At 43.9% G+C, this 15,316-nt stretch overlaps 1 protein-coding gene across 1 annotated transcript in view; it reads right to left on the reverse strand.

Annotated features, from left to right (window-relative positions):
- LOC104281616 (aldose reductase-like) overlaps positions 1-4,863 on the reverse strand; it is a 6,346-nt gene extending 1,483 nt beyond the window's left edge. Inside the window, exons 1-7 of the mRNA XM_009879642.1 lie at positions 4,735-4,863; positions 4,213-4,380; positions 3,117-3,233; positions 1,716-1,793; positions 909-1,031; positions 341-447; positions 97-178 (exon numbers count right to left, since the gene is read on the reverse strand). Of these exons, the coding sequence (XP_009877944.1) occupies positions 97-178; positions 341-447; positions 909-1,031; positions 1,716-1,793; positions 3,117-3,233; positions 4,213-4,380; positions 4,735-4,800 (741 nt within the window). The 5' untranslated portion in view covers positions 4,801-4,863. The remainder of the gene's footprint in view (positions 1-96; positions 179-340; positions 448-908; positions 1,032-1,715; positions 1,794-3,116; positions 3,234-4,212; positions 4,381-4,734) is intronic.
- Positions 4,864-15,316: the final 10,453 nt, after the last annotated feature.

The raw sequence follows: 15,316 nt of genomic DNA on the forward strand, positions 1-15,316 counted from the left end.
AGGAACCGCGGTCAAAAGCTGTACTCTCTCTTCAGGCATAGTCTCCTTAATGGCTGAGTTACAGGAAGGAGTACCCACTGTGTGGCACCTACCTACCTGTGCTGGGGTTTTGTTGTGCTTGGCTGCGATCTCTTTGATCTTGGGGTCATCCAGAAGGGAAGGATCCTCTGGCTTAGCCCTACACAGAGGAAAGATGATCAGTGGTAAGAAACTTCCATAGAAACATCCAGCCTAGCAATGGAGATCTGTATCTAGATGGATGATTAATAGTGCATTTGTAGCCTCAATGTTACAAGCACAATCCATGCCAGCTCCCTTGCAAAGGGCAAAGCAATCTTACCATGGCCTGTCAGGAGAGCCAAGGGGACAGTACGCTGTCACAGCAATCCCTTTGGATTGACAATAGTTGATAAGCTTTTCCTGGGTGAGGTACGGATGACATTCGATCTGTCAACACAAAGGCATAGAGGCTGGTAGTGGCAGAACTGTTGTAATATCATTCTGCTCCATGGATTATCTCCTAATCCAATTAGAGGTTGCCTTTCCCCCTAATTTGCCAGTGGCCTATGTGATAATATGCATCCTTAGTATTGAAGACACCTGTTTTTATACAAAGTGCTTATACGGTTTTTGTGGGGGGGTTTCACAAAGGTAATCTCTGGGTTCTTTATTCTTCCAGAAACAATGTTTCCAAGGAAATACTCCAACATTCATAAACAGTAGTTCAGCAAGGTGGGACAAAAAAGGAAGTATCCGAGTGCCTTGTGTACTCACAAATATCCACAAAACGTGATTTATAGTACATGCTGTGTCTATTTTATTCTCCCTTTTGCCATCTCCTCATTCAACTGTAATCAGATCTTTATAATCCCTGAAAACTATTCACCTGCAGTCACTTAGCAGCTTACCTGGTTATTTGCAGGCTTGTACTTCAGTCCCGGTTTGTTTAGGATTCTTTCAATCTGCTCATGGTTAAAGTTTGAGATTCCAATGGCTTTTACCAGCCCAGCATCCACCAGCTCTTCCATGGCCTAACACAAAGAGTAGGAAAATCACCATCTGATATGCAAGATGGGTCATGAAGAAGATGTTCTTCCTGATGTGGCTTGTTTCCCATCATGAGCAGCACAAAATAATTATTTAGAGTTGCAAAATTCTCTGAAGGCAAAGCAGGTACTGGTACATTAGTGCCATCTCAGCCAAGCCCAAATTCTCATTCCCTTCGTTTTTGGAAATTCACACCAAAGTTGCAGGAGGAAAAGAACAATGACACTCAGTAACCCACTATTTTGCAAGCACTGGAGGGCTGTGCCCCATGCTATAGGCAGGATCTCAATCTAAGATGTTTTTATTTCTGTAAAATTTACTTGAGCAATTCAAGAAGGATGCGAGAACTATGGTGAAGACAGTTGTACAGTTGTTATGGTCAGGCAATGAACTGTTTCTAACCTCAATCTGGTCTGCAGCTCCCCTGAAAGTGATTGTGCAGCTCACTGTGGGTCAGGCAGTCAAGTAAGGCACTCAGGAATGACAAGTAAGGCACTTAGGTCATGACTAAGCATGCATATTATGAAAAGCTACTTTGTACTGTCTTACGTTACTTCCAACTAATTTTGCATGCATGAGACAAGAGTTCTTTGATGGCTGAAGGTAATGAAAACATGGAAGAGACTGGTGAGGACAGAGGACATGTCTCCTGCTGTGGCTGAACTTACCTCCCAGGTCTGTAGAATATCAGTGTTGCTGGGTATAGACATGCCTTTGTCATCTTTGGGAAACAGCTCATCTCCTGCCTGTCAATGAGAGAGAAAGTGCTTGAAATAATCTCGGTTGGGATGCTAGCTATGTAAAGAACCAAACAGGAATGTAAGGAACTAAAGCATGAAAAAATCCCCTCAAGTAATTCTCATCATGACTTAATTAATTCTTCAGGCATTTCTTGTTCTTAGTTCATGCAGGGCTGTGGCATTTTTGCCACCTACTATAAAGACACGTATTTCTGATGGACCCATTGAAGTGATCCACAAAATGCATGCAGGAAAGCAATTTACTCGTAGAACAATATCCTGGAGTCTTACTTGAGTTCACTTCATATATTGTTCCGTTATGCACGTGTAGGAAAAATAGCTTCTTTAGTTGTTTTTAAAAAGGTATATAGAGGATTGACTTTGGTCCTGTGAACATACACATATATACTGGAGTTCATCAGCTGAAAAAGGCACTGCTGACAGATTTCCTATGGGGAGGCTCACTGTTTAAGTTGCTGTATTAGGAAAATTAGAACAGCCTGGGACTAGACAACATGGCCGAAGTGTTTTGCATAATTGGAATTTTCTAGATGCCACAACATTATGCATTTTCACTTGACAGCTTTGTCCACATAAAGCTAACTAAAACAGTATTGAGAAAATGAAATGAAGTTCAGCTCAAAAGCATTAAGTAGAATAGAGATTTTGATCTGGGTGTAGCAGAGAGGAAAGGCTAAGGGTATATGTGTGTGTGTGTATATATATAGACACAAAGTGACACAAATCCTTTGAAGTACCTGTAGTCTGCAAAAGTTATGTATTGAAAAGCCTCATCTGTTGAAATCCAAGCTCTGTGAAACAACACTAAGGCTGCTACAGGCAAGGTCAGCTCAATCTGGACTGTATTAAGTACGAGGTGATTAAAGAGACAAATGGAAAACAGAAGCATTTTCTTTTGTTCTGCAATTCTGTAACATGCAGAGGAAAGAATTTCTGTCAGGCAGCAAAGTACAGCTCTCCTTCCTACAAGGGGTAATTTTCAGATGAGCATGCTGTGGATTTGTAAGAGAAAGGGAAAATGATGTAGCTTCTGCTTGCAGCTGGGAGGCCTGACCTTAGTGCTAGGTCTGCATCTCCAGTATCAAAAGGGCAGAGGACGCTGTGCGAGCAGCGGTCTCCAGGGCAGAGATCAAGAGCTGGGCTCACGTGGCCAGAGTGAAGCTGAATGAGCAGCACTGGAGCAGCACTGGTACACACATCAGACACATGCTTTTTCTAGACTGGAGCAGCAGTAGTGCTGCAAGCGTTACTGGCAGTTTTGAGGAGGTCTCCCAGGAGGGAAAGCTCAGGGCATTGCTGTTACTGTACCTTGAACCCAAGAGGCCAGTGCATGAGGTAGAGGTCCAGGTAATCCAGTTTCAGGTCAGCAAGAGTCTTCTGGCAGGCTCCCTTCACCAGAGGCTTTTCATAAAATGTGCACCACAGCTAGAGACAAAAAGCCAAGGCACACCATGATTTCCTAGGTTAAAGCTCTCAGGTGCTCTCCTGCACAGGACACAAATGCTCCATCTTCTTTGAAAGGTGGAATGTGGAAGTAGGTCATCCTAGTGCTCTTGAGATGGGGCTTGCTCTGTGGTGGGACTGGCCTGTGACACTGAATTCAGTATGTGCAGTGGCAGCACACGCAGTCAGACAGATCTGTAGTAAACACTCCTATTGCAATGTCAGATTTGTGTAGAAGAGGATGGCTTAGTTCAAGGAAGCTTTCTGTCAGATTTGACCTTGTTTACGTTTCCCGTAAAAAATTTAGCAGGCAAAGCCAACAAAATGTAAGACAAGCCACAAAGAATTGGTTGGCACCAACCTTTACCAACTTAAAAAGGAACTTGAGAATCCAGCTAAATATCCTGTTTTCTTTAGTAAGGAAGAGAAAGAGAACCCACCAACCACACCTTCCCTGGGACATGCGCTGAGCAGATTCCACTGTCCCAAGGTGCCCAGAACCTCATCTTCCTCACACAGCAGAGACACCCCTTTGGCAGGGCTGCAAGCCTGGCTGCTGGAGCAAGTGTCAGCAACTGCCAGGCTCATCTCCTCTGCTGTGCTTTAGAAGTCAGTGAAGTTCTACCTTGGTTGGTGCTACCTGGCCCACTGCCTTTTTCTGCTTCCCTTCTTCTGCACCAATTTGTCAGCAGATGGCCTCTCCTCATCCTTCCCTGCGCACTTCTGGTTCTCCTCAGCAGAATGCCAGACCACAGCAGGGTGCAGGCACAGTGTATCCGTCCTACCTCTCCATACAGAATGGGGTGAAGCAGTAAGCTTGTATCAGGAGTGACTTGAATGATGTTATGAATTGCTTTATTCTACAGCATAAAGCTTGTCTCCAGTACTTAAGCTATGAAAATACTATAGGCAAAGCATCCTCCCACCCCTGCCTCAGGACTGAAGATGATCAGATCCTTACCTTGCTGACAATGAAGAGGTCTTCTCGTTTCACAATGCCTTCCTTGATTTTCTGCTGGATCCCATCCCCAACTTCATTTTCATTCTGGTACACATAGGCACAGTCAAAGTGGCGGTACCCAGCGTCGATGGCAGCCATCACTGCAGCTGTCACTTGCCCAGTTGGGGACTGAAAATAATGCATAAATCTTAAGAATCTCAAATCAGTGCATGTTAAATACCTGTATCCTAGCAAAATAAAAATAGGAAAACCACCTTACTGAAAGCAATCTGCCTCTGCCCCAGGTTGCTATTTTTTTTCTTTACAAGATCAGTATTTCTTGCATTCATAAACATGGGCTCCAGTGCTTGAAGCCAGTATCCAGCCATTTCTCCATAGCCCCACTCCCACACAGGCTCAGTCCAACATCCAGGGAGAGCAGAGCCCCAGACACCAGGACAGTTCTCCAGAGCTGGACCAGGGGGAACAGAGTTTTATGCCCAGAAGCTCTGCAATACTGGTGTTTTTCTCTGAAGCTGTTACCTTCCAGGTGCCCAGCCCCACGAGGGGCATCTTGGCTGTGGTGCTCAGCTGCACGTAGCTTGCCATGGCCCTCCACACCGTCTGGGCAGCACCACTGCAGCTGCCTCTTGCCTGGCTTGTTTAATAGTGGCTGGTCGCTGGACAGGGCAGGGGAAGATGGTGGAGCGGCGTTGGTGCTCTGGGTCCTCCTGTATCCGGCAGACAAGGCTGCGGCTTTTTCTCTGTAGACTCAGCTCACACAGGTTAATGTGAAAGCCGAAATCAATTAAAAATCGTGGACGTAATCACCCTCCTGGGGCATGCAGTGGTGCGCCCTACGGACCTTTCCTCCTGGTGAAGTTCCTTATCAAAAGATAAGGCCCGAGGGCAGCTGTGCCCAGATCCGGTTCATGTTTGTGCAGGGTTCAGCTCCTGCAGCCCCCGTCCCCGTGCCAGGGGTTGTTTGTGCATATCTGGCTTGTGATACGCGCCGGGGTGTTGCGACACGCTGCTGCAGTTCACCCCATTGGTTAGCAGATGGAGTTTCCGGCCTGTTTTCATTCAGTGGTGCTTTGGCCCATAATTTGTCATGGGTAAAGCCAGGGGGGTGTCCCGAAATGAGTGAATAAACAGGATTCCCGGGGGCAGTGCATGAGACAGAGGTGTCTCGCTCTCAGCGCATGGAGCTGCTCCCTCGCTGCTGGCTGCGTGGCTGCGGGTTGTGGGCCACGGACCATGGGAGGGCTGAGCCCTTTTGGCTGGGGCAGCGTGTCCCCATGGCAGTGATGGTGGCCTGGGCTGGTCTCCCCTTGACAGACCCTTGTCACCCTGCGTGCTGATGAAGTGAAACGGCTAGAGAAACCTCGGTGTGAGTTTACAGAGGAAGAAGTAGTTCCTTTTCACTCCCACACAGAAAGGTGACGGTGTCTATGCTTCACAGGCTGGGAAGTGGGGCACAGGGGAGAACAGGGAAGTTCACACAGGGCATGCGTGGCAAAGGTGAAAAGTAAAATTAAGTAAATTTTTTTTCCTGATCTTAACAGGACCATCCCTTTGGTAAAATTCCAGAGTTACCTGGTTTTCCTTTGCACTTTTACTTCTCCTTGTTTTATTAGTGCAGGAGACGGGCATATCTCTATAGCTTGTTTTTTAGTGGCCAATGCATTCATAAAGGAGAGTTTCATAATGCAGAGAGAGAAATGTAAGTGTAGAAGAGAAAAGGTGTCCTGTAGCTACGTGGTCATCGTGGATCTCGTGTTGTCATTGATAATTAGTGTCACAAACTAATACAATCTTTTGCACAAAAATAGAGCGGGATCCAGATAGTGGATGGGAGGGTGTATTTTAATGTTTGCACACACGGGGGCAGAGTTAAACTTGTGTGTGACTGCTGCTTTTGAATTTCTTCAATAATCTCTCATCAGATTGAATTGCATATTGCATTCCTTAGATTTTGTAATAATGCGAAGGTGGAAATCTTTCTTCCTCCGTCTCTTTTCCTAAAAAGGATATGAACGTGGCTTACATTTGTAATAAATAAATAGGCATGAAAATTTTCTGGTGGGGGCTCAAAAGATACAATCTGAGTTTTGAAGAGGAAATCAGCTATTATTACTAATGTACCGACTTTCTAAATTGACTGAATCTTAAATTAAAGGCACAGAAAATAATTTCCTTTTCCCTGCTGTCCTGTGCACTAAATGTATGAGACTGCTTTTCCTGCTTCAACTCACCGCTCTCTCTCAAAGGCGTTCCAAAACTTGCTCTTTTAAGCATTTTTATGCGTGGGGGGAGAAATCAAGTCTGTTTTCTCCCTTCTGTTAACCGGGCACTTACTTACAATATGTTGTATGTCCCAGGGGAAAAAGAAAGACTGTCTAAAATTTAGAATGGTTGAGCTTACTACGCCCGGTAGCACTCTAATGTGTTCAGCACCTCCAGCTTGTTTTTGACTGCAGGAATCAGTGGGGATTGTGGGCTGTCTACAGCTCGTAGGGAAGCTGTATGTGCTGTACAGACTTGGGTTGTTAACTACACATTTGCGGCCAGAGGCTACTTCCATTGGGAGATTTGCCATTGATTCAACAGCATCGGAGCAAGCCTTTTGTTAAAATGTCTGCCAACAGTGACAGCTCTCTTTGTTCAGCCAGTCAAATACCAAACTCTGTCTTAACTATTTTGTATATTAGCCCTGATGTCCTCAGAAGGGCTGGATGTCACGATTTCAACACTGTGTAGGTTTCCCAGTGCCTCATCACCAGCTGTCCCCTCTTGTTCCCCACTCCCCGCAGCTCACGATGCAGCCGTGGTGGTGGCTAGGGCGCAATGGGGGAGACAAAATTCCTCAGGGTCTGCATCCCAGCCTTGGCCTGAGCATGCTGGCATCTGGGGGAAGGAACCAAGAACAGCAAGAAGAGTTAGAACTGACCTTCTCCAAGCACTTTCCCCACTTTGCAGTGTAAACCAGTAGGCTCAAGCTGATGGAACAGGCGCTGGGATATCATGCCAGGCTAAGAAAGCAGAGCTGCTAAAAATGGTTTATGGCCTTTTTTATATTTGTGCTCAGTCACTGTGTGTCACCCTCTGGAGAGAGATGGACTTCCCTAAAGCAGTAGTCACATCCTGACATTCCCACAGCATTGGACACACAAGAAGCCTGAAGCAATGTATTTTGCTTTCTGAGGACACCCCAGCCAGTCTGGCTCTGAAGCTGTAGTAACTATTACAGTGACAAATAGAGGAAACAGGGGAAAGTCTGTGGAACCTCAGCTTGAAGCTGCCCTGAAGAGGAACCTTTTAACTTAGCAGAACTGCAGGAAGCAGTTTTGAGAGTTACATCAAATGGGGTGGTTTGGTGATAGAGAGAAGTGTAACTTGCCAGTAAGTGGGTACCTGAGGGTAAATAAGACAGGAAGAGATAGTTAATAAAACTGTCAGGCAGCAGGGAGCAGACCCCTGGAGGCAGTGGAGGAGGTGTTGACAGCAGACAAGGGCAAAACAAGGCATGCTCACAGTATTCCCAAAGTATGATATGGCTACATTTTCTTCTGAGCCTTGCCTACATGAAAATCTTGTGCTGTTTCATTATGTTGATGCAAATGCCTTTTTTGGACACATATCAATTGAAGTATGTTGTATATTGATTTAGCTTAAATCTGTTCCTTACCACTTCAGTTAAAACAGTAGAAAGCACTCTTCAGCAAAATAACATCTATCCTCCCACAGACTTAGCATTAATTCAACAGCATCGGTTTTTGAACTGGTTTAATTAAACTGCAACTTCCTTGCACAGGCCAGGACTGGTTGCTGCGGAAGCAGAAGCATGTCAGTGTCTTTTGTGTCTTTTCTCAGACTTGTAAAAAGAAACCTTCTGATCATAGACTTGAGAGGTGGATTAATGTGGGACAGGCAAATGCTTTCCTTGATTTTCTCCAGGTTGGGCTCTGTGAAAAGAGCAGATACCAAAGCATCAACAAAGACCATACCTTCTTAGTTGGTTCTGTGGAAGAATGGGCTTTGTAATGAGAGAATAAGCAACTTAAGTTAAATAGGAGGGACACCATGGCCAGCCTCCAAACCCAACTCATCTACAAATGGAAAAGTTGCCCGTCCCAGACCTACATTCCTGTCCAGTTCTGCTGGTAGGCATGGTTATCACAGGAACGAGATTTTCTTCTCTCGTATGTGCAGACTGTAGGTTTTCCAAAACTCATCACTTTTGAGAACAGTTTGCTGTTTTTCTTGCCAAGTGGAGGCTCTTGTCCTTGTGGAAAAATATTTTTATGCTCCATTTCAAGTTTCAGCAGTCAGCTGTGTCTAGTTTTGACAAGAAAAGGGGTGCTTCAAATGCCTTAAGAGTGGAGGAAGGGATATGTTTTCCATTTGTGAAACACAAAAGTGTTGAAAATATTTTCCTCATGTTTGAAAACCAAAACAAAGTGAAGAACACAGTAAAACCAATGAGTTCATTTTGATTAGGAACAACATGAAAAATACCACTGTGGAGTCTGTGCAATTAGAGCTGAATAGAAATTGCTTTATAACCTGAACTCGTACACAACAGGGGAGTCAGATCGTTTTAGCTGACTGAGTTACTCAGGTTTTGTGAATACGAGAGCAGAACCTCATGTGGTCTTTCTCCTGTCACATGGCAGGACCCGTGGGCAATATGAACATCTAGGGGGGATGTGGAAGGTCCAGTGATTCCCACAAAGGTTTGGCTTATTGTTCTTCGCTAATCCATGGATCTGCAGTTATTTCGCTGTGTGCTCCAGGTTTGCTGTAGGGTTGGTCAGATGGGCTTCCGCACTCTCAGCATCTGACATTTCCAGAAGTAATTCAGGGCACGCAGGGAGGGGGCCATGAGCTGCAAATTGTCGTGGCAGGATGCTTCCAGCTATTGTGTTGTCTGGGGACTCTCGCTTGTCCTGTAACCAGAGCATGTCCGTAACCCAAGGAGCTGGGAGAAGATGGTGGCCAGGTGTGGGTTGCTGCAGAAGCCAGGAAAATTAATTTGGCCTGTGTGTGTTCCCAGCTGTCCCAGTAAATTAGATGTAACCCAGCAGAACAGATAAAATGGCTTCTTCATGTCTAAAGTTTGTGAGCACCTACATGTTTAGAAAGGCAAGAGACCTTGGTCACAAAGCATAGACCTCATTTTACGGTATCTTTCTAGAGGTATTATACCCCCCCCCAAAAAAAAAAAAAAAAAAAAAAGAAAAAAAAAGAGGAAATAGAAAAGAGACATAGTTTGTTACCATATATAATGTACTTCTGCAAATGCCTTCTTAAGAACGGCAGGACCATACTGCTCAGGTTTTGTTCTCACAGATCCATTGATTTGATCATGGCTCAGTTACTTATTTGGTGTATTGCAGATGTGGACTTCCACAGGGAAGAATAATGACAGCAGTACTGAATGTTTGAACAAGTACTTGACCTATTCAGAATGCTAAATGTTGGATAGTGCCTCGTGTCTCTGGGAAGAAAAGTATCTTTTTTGTAATATAAAAAGGAGATGCAAAATATTTTTCCAGGCTCCTCTGTGGGCAGCTAGGTCTGATGGTAGTAGAGAGGAACAGACTAATTCTGAATCAAAAAAACAGTGGAAGCAAGCACAAAATTACCTAAATGGATGGATTTCCACGTGAGCAAAACAGATGTGAGATGAGAATTAGACTTGAAAAATTCTGTGAAGTTGAATATTCTAACTCCCCATCCATGCATGATTTATTAGTCCTGTCTGTCTTACCACTCATGCTCCTTTTTTGTTAAAGAAATGAAGGGGGGGAGAGGGGAGCATGAATTAACTTGTGATACACAGCTATTTATTTAGCAACTTAACTCCTGAAGTTTCCTGGGAAACAATGCTGTAAAAGAGAGGCCTGATTTTGTTGCTTTTTTAAGTCAGGAGCAACCCCACTTCTGAGAAGTTACAGTAAAGTAGAAGAATAGCGTGACTCAGTCCTTCTCTTTATATTATCTAATCATGACACATAGGACAGACTTTTTGTATAGGAAACTCATTTTTGTGCTCTGTTCAAAACCAAACTAATCATCAGTCGGGTTTATTTTGTAAACTATTATGGTGCAAGAGAGTCACATACTGTGGAAAGAAACTTAGGAAGCACAAGACAAATCTTTGTGGTTTGTAGAGTGTTTGTGAGAAAAAAAAGGTAATAAATACAGACAGAGATAGCTCTGGATGTCAGAAAGTACTTAGTTACCCTGGTGCTCATTGTAACATGGAAGTAAAAAACGTTTAAGCAGCTTTTTTAAGGTGAACCATTAATTTTTCCTAGAAAGACATTAGCACAAGCAAACTTGAATATGTCTTGTATGTGTTTGTTGTTCTCTCAGTTTTCTACATTGGAGTTCCCATTTTACCCTTTTGGTCATACTTGCCCAGATTCTTACGTGCTGGTACCATGCCGTAGTATCAGCACTATCCAGTCTGTTTTTTACCTAACTTATCATGCCTTGACTAGACACCACCCTGTTGCTTTCTTTTCTTGGAGGCCCTTTTAAATTATCTCTTCCCAGACAGTTTCTTACTGACGTCTGATGTCTGCAGCACTTTGTTTATCACGGGGAAAAAAAAAGGCAGATTCATCACAGGATTTTCTTTGCTTTTGATACCACTGCAATGAGCTAATTTGTACAGTATTGTGACTAGAAAATAGTGAAATGCCCCAAACCAACACCTGCAATGTAAACCGCTCCAAACCCACAAAATTTAAAAGTGAAGCTTGTAGATCTTCAAGTTGTGTTTCTTGCTCTAGAAATGAGAAAACTTTTGGTTGTGAGGAAGAATTTTGTTTTCCCAGCCGTTGGCACCCTGTACAACTTCCTTCAGAGCTATGAAATGTAACCATGAGGGCTCCTTCAGAACACTGCGTTCCATGCACTTTCCTGTAGCATATAGGCACCTGCTGCGGTAAGGTCTTTGTTTGAAGATGTCCATGTAATGATTTTGAGGGCATAGAGAATGTAAGGTTTTCGGCTTGGGATATGCAGAAATAAAATAATTTTTTGAGTTAAGATTTCAGATGAACAGTCAGAAGTCGTGTTTTACTCCAAAATACCATTACCAGTACCTAGCCACAGAGATTACATAAGAAATTCAGTTCCCACTTTGTGTTTGGAATACAATGCCTCACACAGCAGCTTCCCTCCGTCTGTTTTGCGTATAATGAAGGCTTTTATGTGTTTTCTTCCTCTTTCTCAGTCATTTATTTGATACTTAATGATTCAGGAAAACTTCTGCATTTACTTAAAGACTAAAGCTATGATTCTGATGACAAATACAGGGTTAGTTTAAGTGCTTACACACTCACTTCTCTTTTTTTTTTAACATATTTCCCCCCCAAGCACTGGAGTTAGAGTAAAAAAAAAAAAAAGTAGAATACTCTATTTGCCTCCCACATGGACTTATCCTTCTGGTTTTGACATAAAGAGAATCCACTCAGATGCATGAAGTTATATATTGCCTCCATACCCAAACGGGATGAAAGCCCACTGTATTTACATATGAAAGCATCATTGTATTAGGCACTAGTAAAACAAAAGGTAAAAAAGGCCCTTTTTTGAGGAGCTAATTCTAATTGGGTGACTAACTGGTGTGCAAGTTGTGCCTCACTGCTCTGTCAGGTGCACCCCCGAGTTTTAGGTAATAATAGGCTTGTTTTAAGATGTGGTGGTGTGATATATTGGCAAATAGGGGTAGGTGGGTGATGAAAAATTACCCACGCATAGGCACGCTTGAGCCAAGAATATGTTGAGAACCACTTATCTGGTTAATGCAAGACGCGGTGAGTGGCTCTGACAAAAAGACAGAAGTAGGACCGGTGCATCCTTGCCTGCTGCGTGCTCTCTGAGATCTGATGGAGAAGGCTTTATTTTCTTTGTATTATAGACCAGAGTCTGGTATGTAGAGACGTATGAAGGACTTCAGGCCAACAGAACTGTGCAGCACTTTATGTGAGCTGTGGCTGTAGTTTCAGGGACAAGGAAAACAGCTTCCAGTCCATGCATACAAATAAATTTGCTTGGGATTCAGCTGAACAAGTGGGTTTAGAGACTAAGCATGGGTGAAAACGTGATACTGATATCTTGTGGACTTGCACTCTTCCTGGGATGGCAAAAATTAAGCTGATTGAAAAAGCAGTGAATAAAGTGGTCTTTTAAACTAGAAAAACTGAGTAAGCAGAGGTGTGAAAAGAGTAGGTAAGGGGACTGAAGGTAAGTAAGGGTAAGGTGGCTGTGGTGTTATAAGGAAAGATATCCCTCCTGGGTAGCACTGTCCTGCTAACAGGAAGGTTAATACACGGTGTGGGCTTCCCAGGCCCTTGTCCACATTGCAGGTGATTTCTTGCAAGAAATAAAGCTTGTGTGTTGGTTAGAAGAGGAGATAATCGGTGTATTGGGGGGTGATGGAGAGGGAGATGGATGTAGCCAGAGTGATTTTACGATGTAATGGTTCTGAGTCCTCTTGGGGAAATAAGGGTGTTGTACTCCCAGACCTTTCTCAATACAAATTTGGCCTTGAATGAAAGTGAACGATCAGAAAAGTTGCAGAGGAATATGAGACAACAATAGCATGGATAGCAGACAGAGAAAAGACAGAATCTAGGACTTTTGTAGGGGAAAAACTGTCAAGTCTTGAAAATGGCCTGAATAGGCCGGCATCCAAGAAAAGGGCGAGGATTCCTTGGGCACACATCGGGGTGGCAGAGAGAATGGGCACGCTGCTGGCAGCAACCGAAGGTGGAAAGGAGTAGGGAGAGTCTAAGAGGGAAGGCACGCATTCATGCAGTAGAAAAACACCCAGGACGAAGATTTAGAGAGAAGGTTTCAGAGTTTTTAAATAGTGTGAGGATTTGATAAAAGGAGTTTCTTTTGAAGATGAAATTATTAATGGAGACAGATCATATCTCAAATTGTTCTAAACAAAGAGCTCAGGGTCTTCTGGAATTTAAAATGGGTATGTCTGCAGTGCTGTATGTCAAATACTTGATCTAACTTTGAACAAAATAACTATTCTATGAAAAAGTACCAAGGGCATAACCAGTGAAGAACACTCCTGTTTGCCACAGTTTTCGTCAATCATTAATTGGCCTTTTTCTTTCCAGTTCTGTTCTTTTCTGTTTCTGCCTTGCTCAGCTCCAGGCCTTTCTTCAGTGCGGTGCAGTTGCACCGGTGCCCCAGCGGAAGTTTATGTGTTGAGGAAAGGAGTTTCCTGGACCGCTTCTGCCATAAACATTCCAGCTAAGTGCTACCGCCTGGAAGGGCTCCAGAGCAGAGACCCTGAAAAACACAGCCCAGCTGGTGTGAGAGATAATAGCTGCCAAATGAGTGTAGCTGTCTGCAAGAAGTCAGGGATGAGGATATGGCTTCGACTCAGCTGTCCTTGTGTAGTTTGAAATGTGAATCAAAGCCATTAGGCTGGTTTTGCCATGCTAATGTTGTGGTCTTGCTCAAAGGCTAATGGAGATAAGAAATCCATATTTAATGCCCATGGAGGTCCTAGCTTGTGGCATGGGTTGCTGTCTACTCACTTGTAGTTATGACTAGATATTGGCATCCGATGTTTCTTTCTGTTAATTGTATTCTTAATGATTGAAATACAGCCAATGCATAGTGCTGATACTCAAGAATAGGTATTTTTCTTTCTGTCTCTAGAACCTTTGGTTCTTTTCCTTGCAAAGTCAATCAATGACTTTGCCTGTGATGCACTCGTATTCAGAGCTGTACTACTAGTACGCAGGAGGCAGGGTGACTGCGGGTGTGCGATCACACAGTGTGATGTGGGAGCGTTTCTCTTTACCAGTTTGAGCCGCTGGATGGCAAATCAAACTCTTCTGGTACAGTGAACTTCAGAGTACTCCTTTGGTTATGTAGGCTGGACTGGCTTTATACTGTAGGTTCTGGCTTAGACAAAGTTGATAGCGACGAAAGGTAATTGTTAACATTAAAGTTAGTGGGCGAGATGAAAAGGATTGTATATGTAACTGTAAGTGCAATTCACATCCAGTGGAAATATTTTGCAGATGCAGCAGATTTTATTGTGGTTCTGTGTTGAGGTCAGGCATAGCTCTTTTTTTTTTTCTTGAGGAAAAGCACTGAGAATATGCTCCCTGAGATGCTGAATGCTTCCCAGAGCTTCCCAAATAAACGAGGAACAAAAGCAGTGCAGTAACCGCCGAAGAGGCACAGGGTGCTGCTCGCTGACAGCCTGGCCACTCTTACCACTTAGCACACTTAGCACTGTGCCGTGCTTTCATCTCGCTGGTCCTTCTTTCCCACTGACAGGTTAGGATCTAATCCCTATAAATGCAAAACAAAACACCCCTTCTCCTCACAGCACTTCATCGACTCTGCCCAGATTTTCTTAAATTTCCGTGTGTTGCTTTTTCCTATCAAAATCTGAATCCCCCATCTTTCATTTTCATGCACTATTTTAACCTATTAAAAATGAAGATCACCTCTCTCTCTCCCTTGTAGAGAGGGTGATTGAGCACATTTGGTATACATTCAGCTTGTGGCCCTTTAAACTTTACATTGTGGCTGTTTCAAGGGTAAGCATTTAGAGAAGAAAATGTGAATCTGATTATGTATAAAAGATGTGCTCTGCTATTTTTGTAAAATAAAAGCAGACCTACGGCAATAGAAGCCGTAAAGGACAACACCTTCCCACACCACTTCTCTCCATTTGTAGCCAGAGCTGCTCCGTCCACTTGGCTTTGATTACTTTGGGAATGACAGCCAGTGGGCGTGAGGGTAGCTAGCGTGATTGTTAAGTTCCTAGATTCACATCTATTTTTTTTTCTCCTGCTGATTTAATTATGAGTAATGAGATTTTGGACCCTTGCTTCTCACCAAAACCAAAAGGTCCTAAAGCCAGAAGAAAAAAAGTGAGCCGGGGGGGGGAACAACAAACCAAAAACCAAACCAAAAAACAATCTGACCGCCCCTGTACCCTGTTTCCTCACCCCCTGGGCATGAGGGAGGGGGTGCTGGGTGGCAGCCCGGGGCACTGGTGCCCGCGCTCCTTCTTCCTTCGCACGGCGGAGGCTGTGGGCAGGGGAGGGGGAAGGAGCCGGCT

This window comes from Charadrius vociferus, unplaced genomic scaffold (assembly GCF_000708025.1).
Source record: "Charadrius vociferus isolate BGI_N301 unplaced genomic scaffold, ASM70802v2 scaffold90, whole genome shotgun sequence".
Lineage (NCBI taxonomy): Eukaryota > Metazoa > Chordata > Aves > Charadriiformes > Charadriidae > Charadrius > Charadrius vociferus.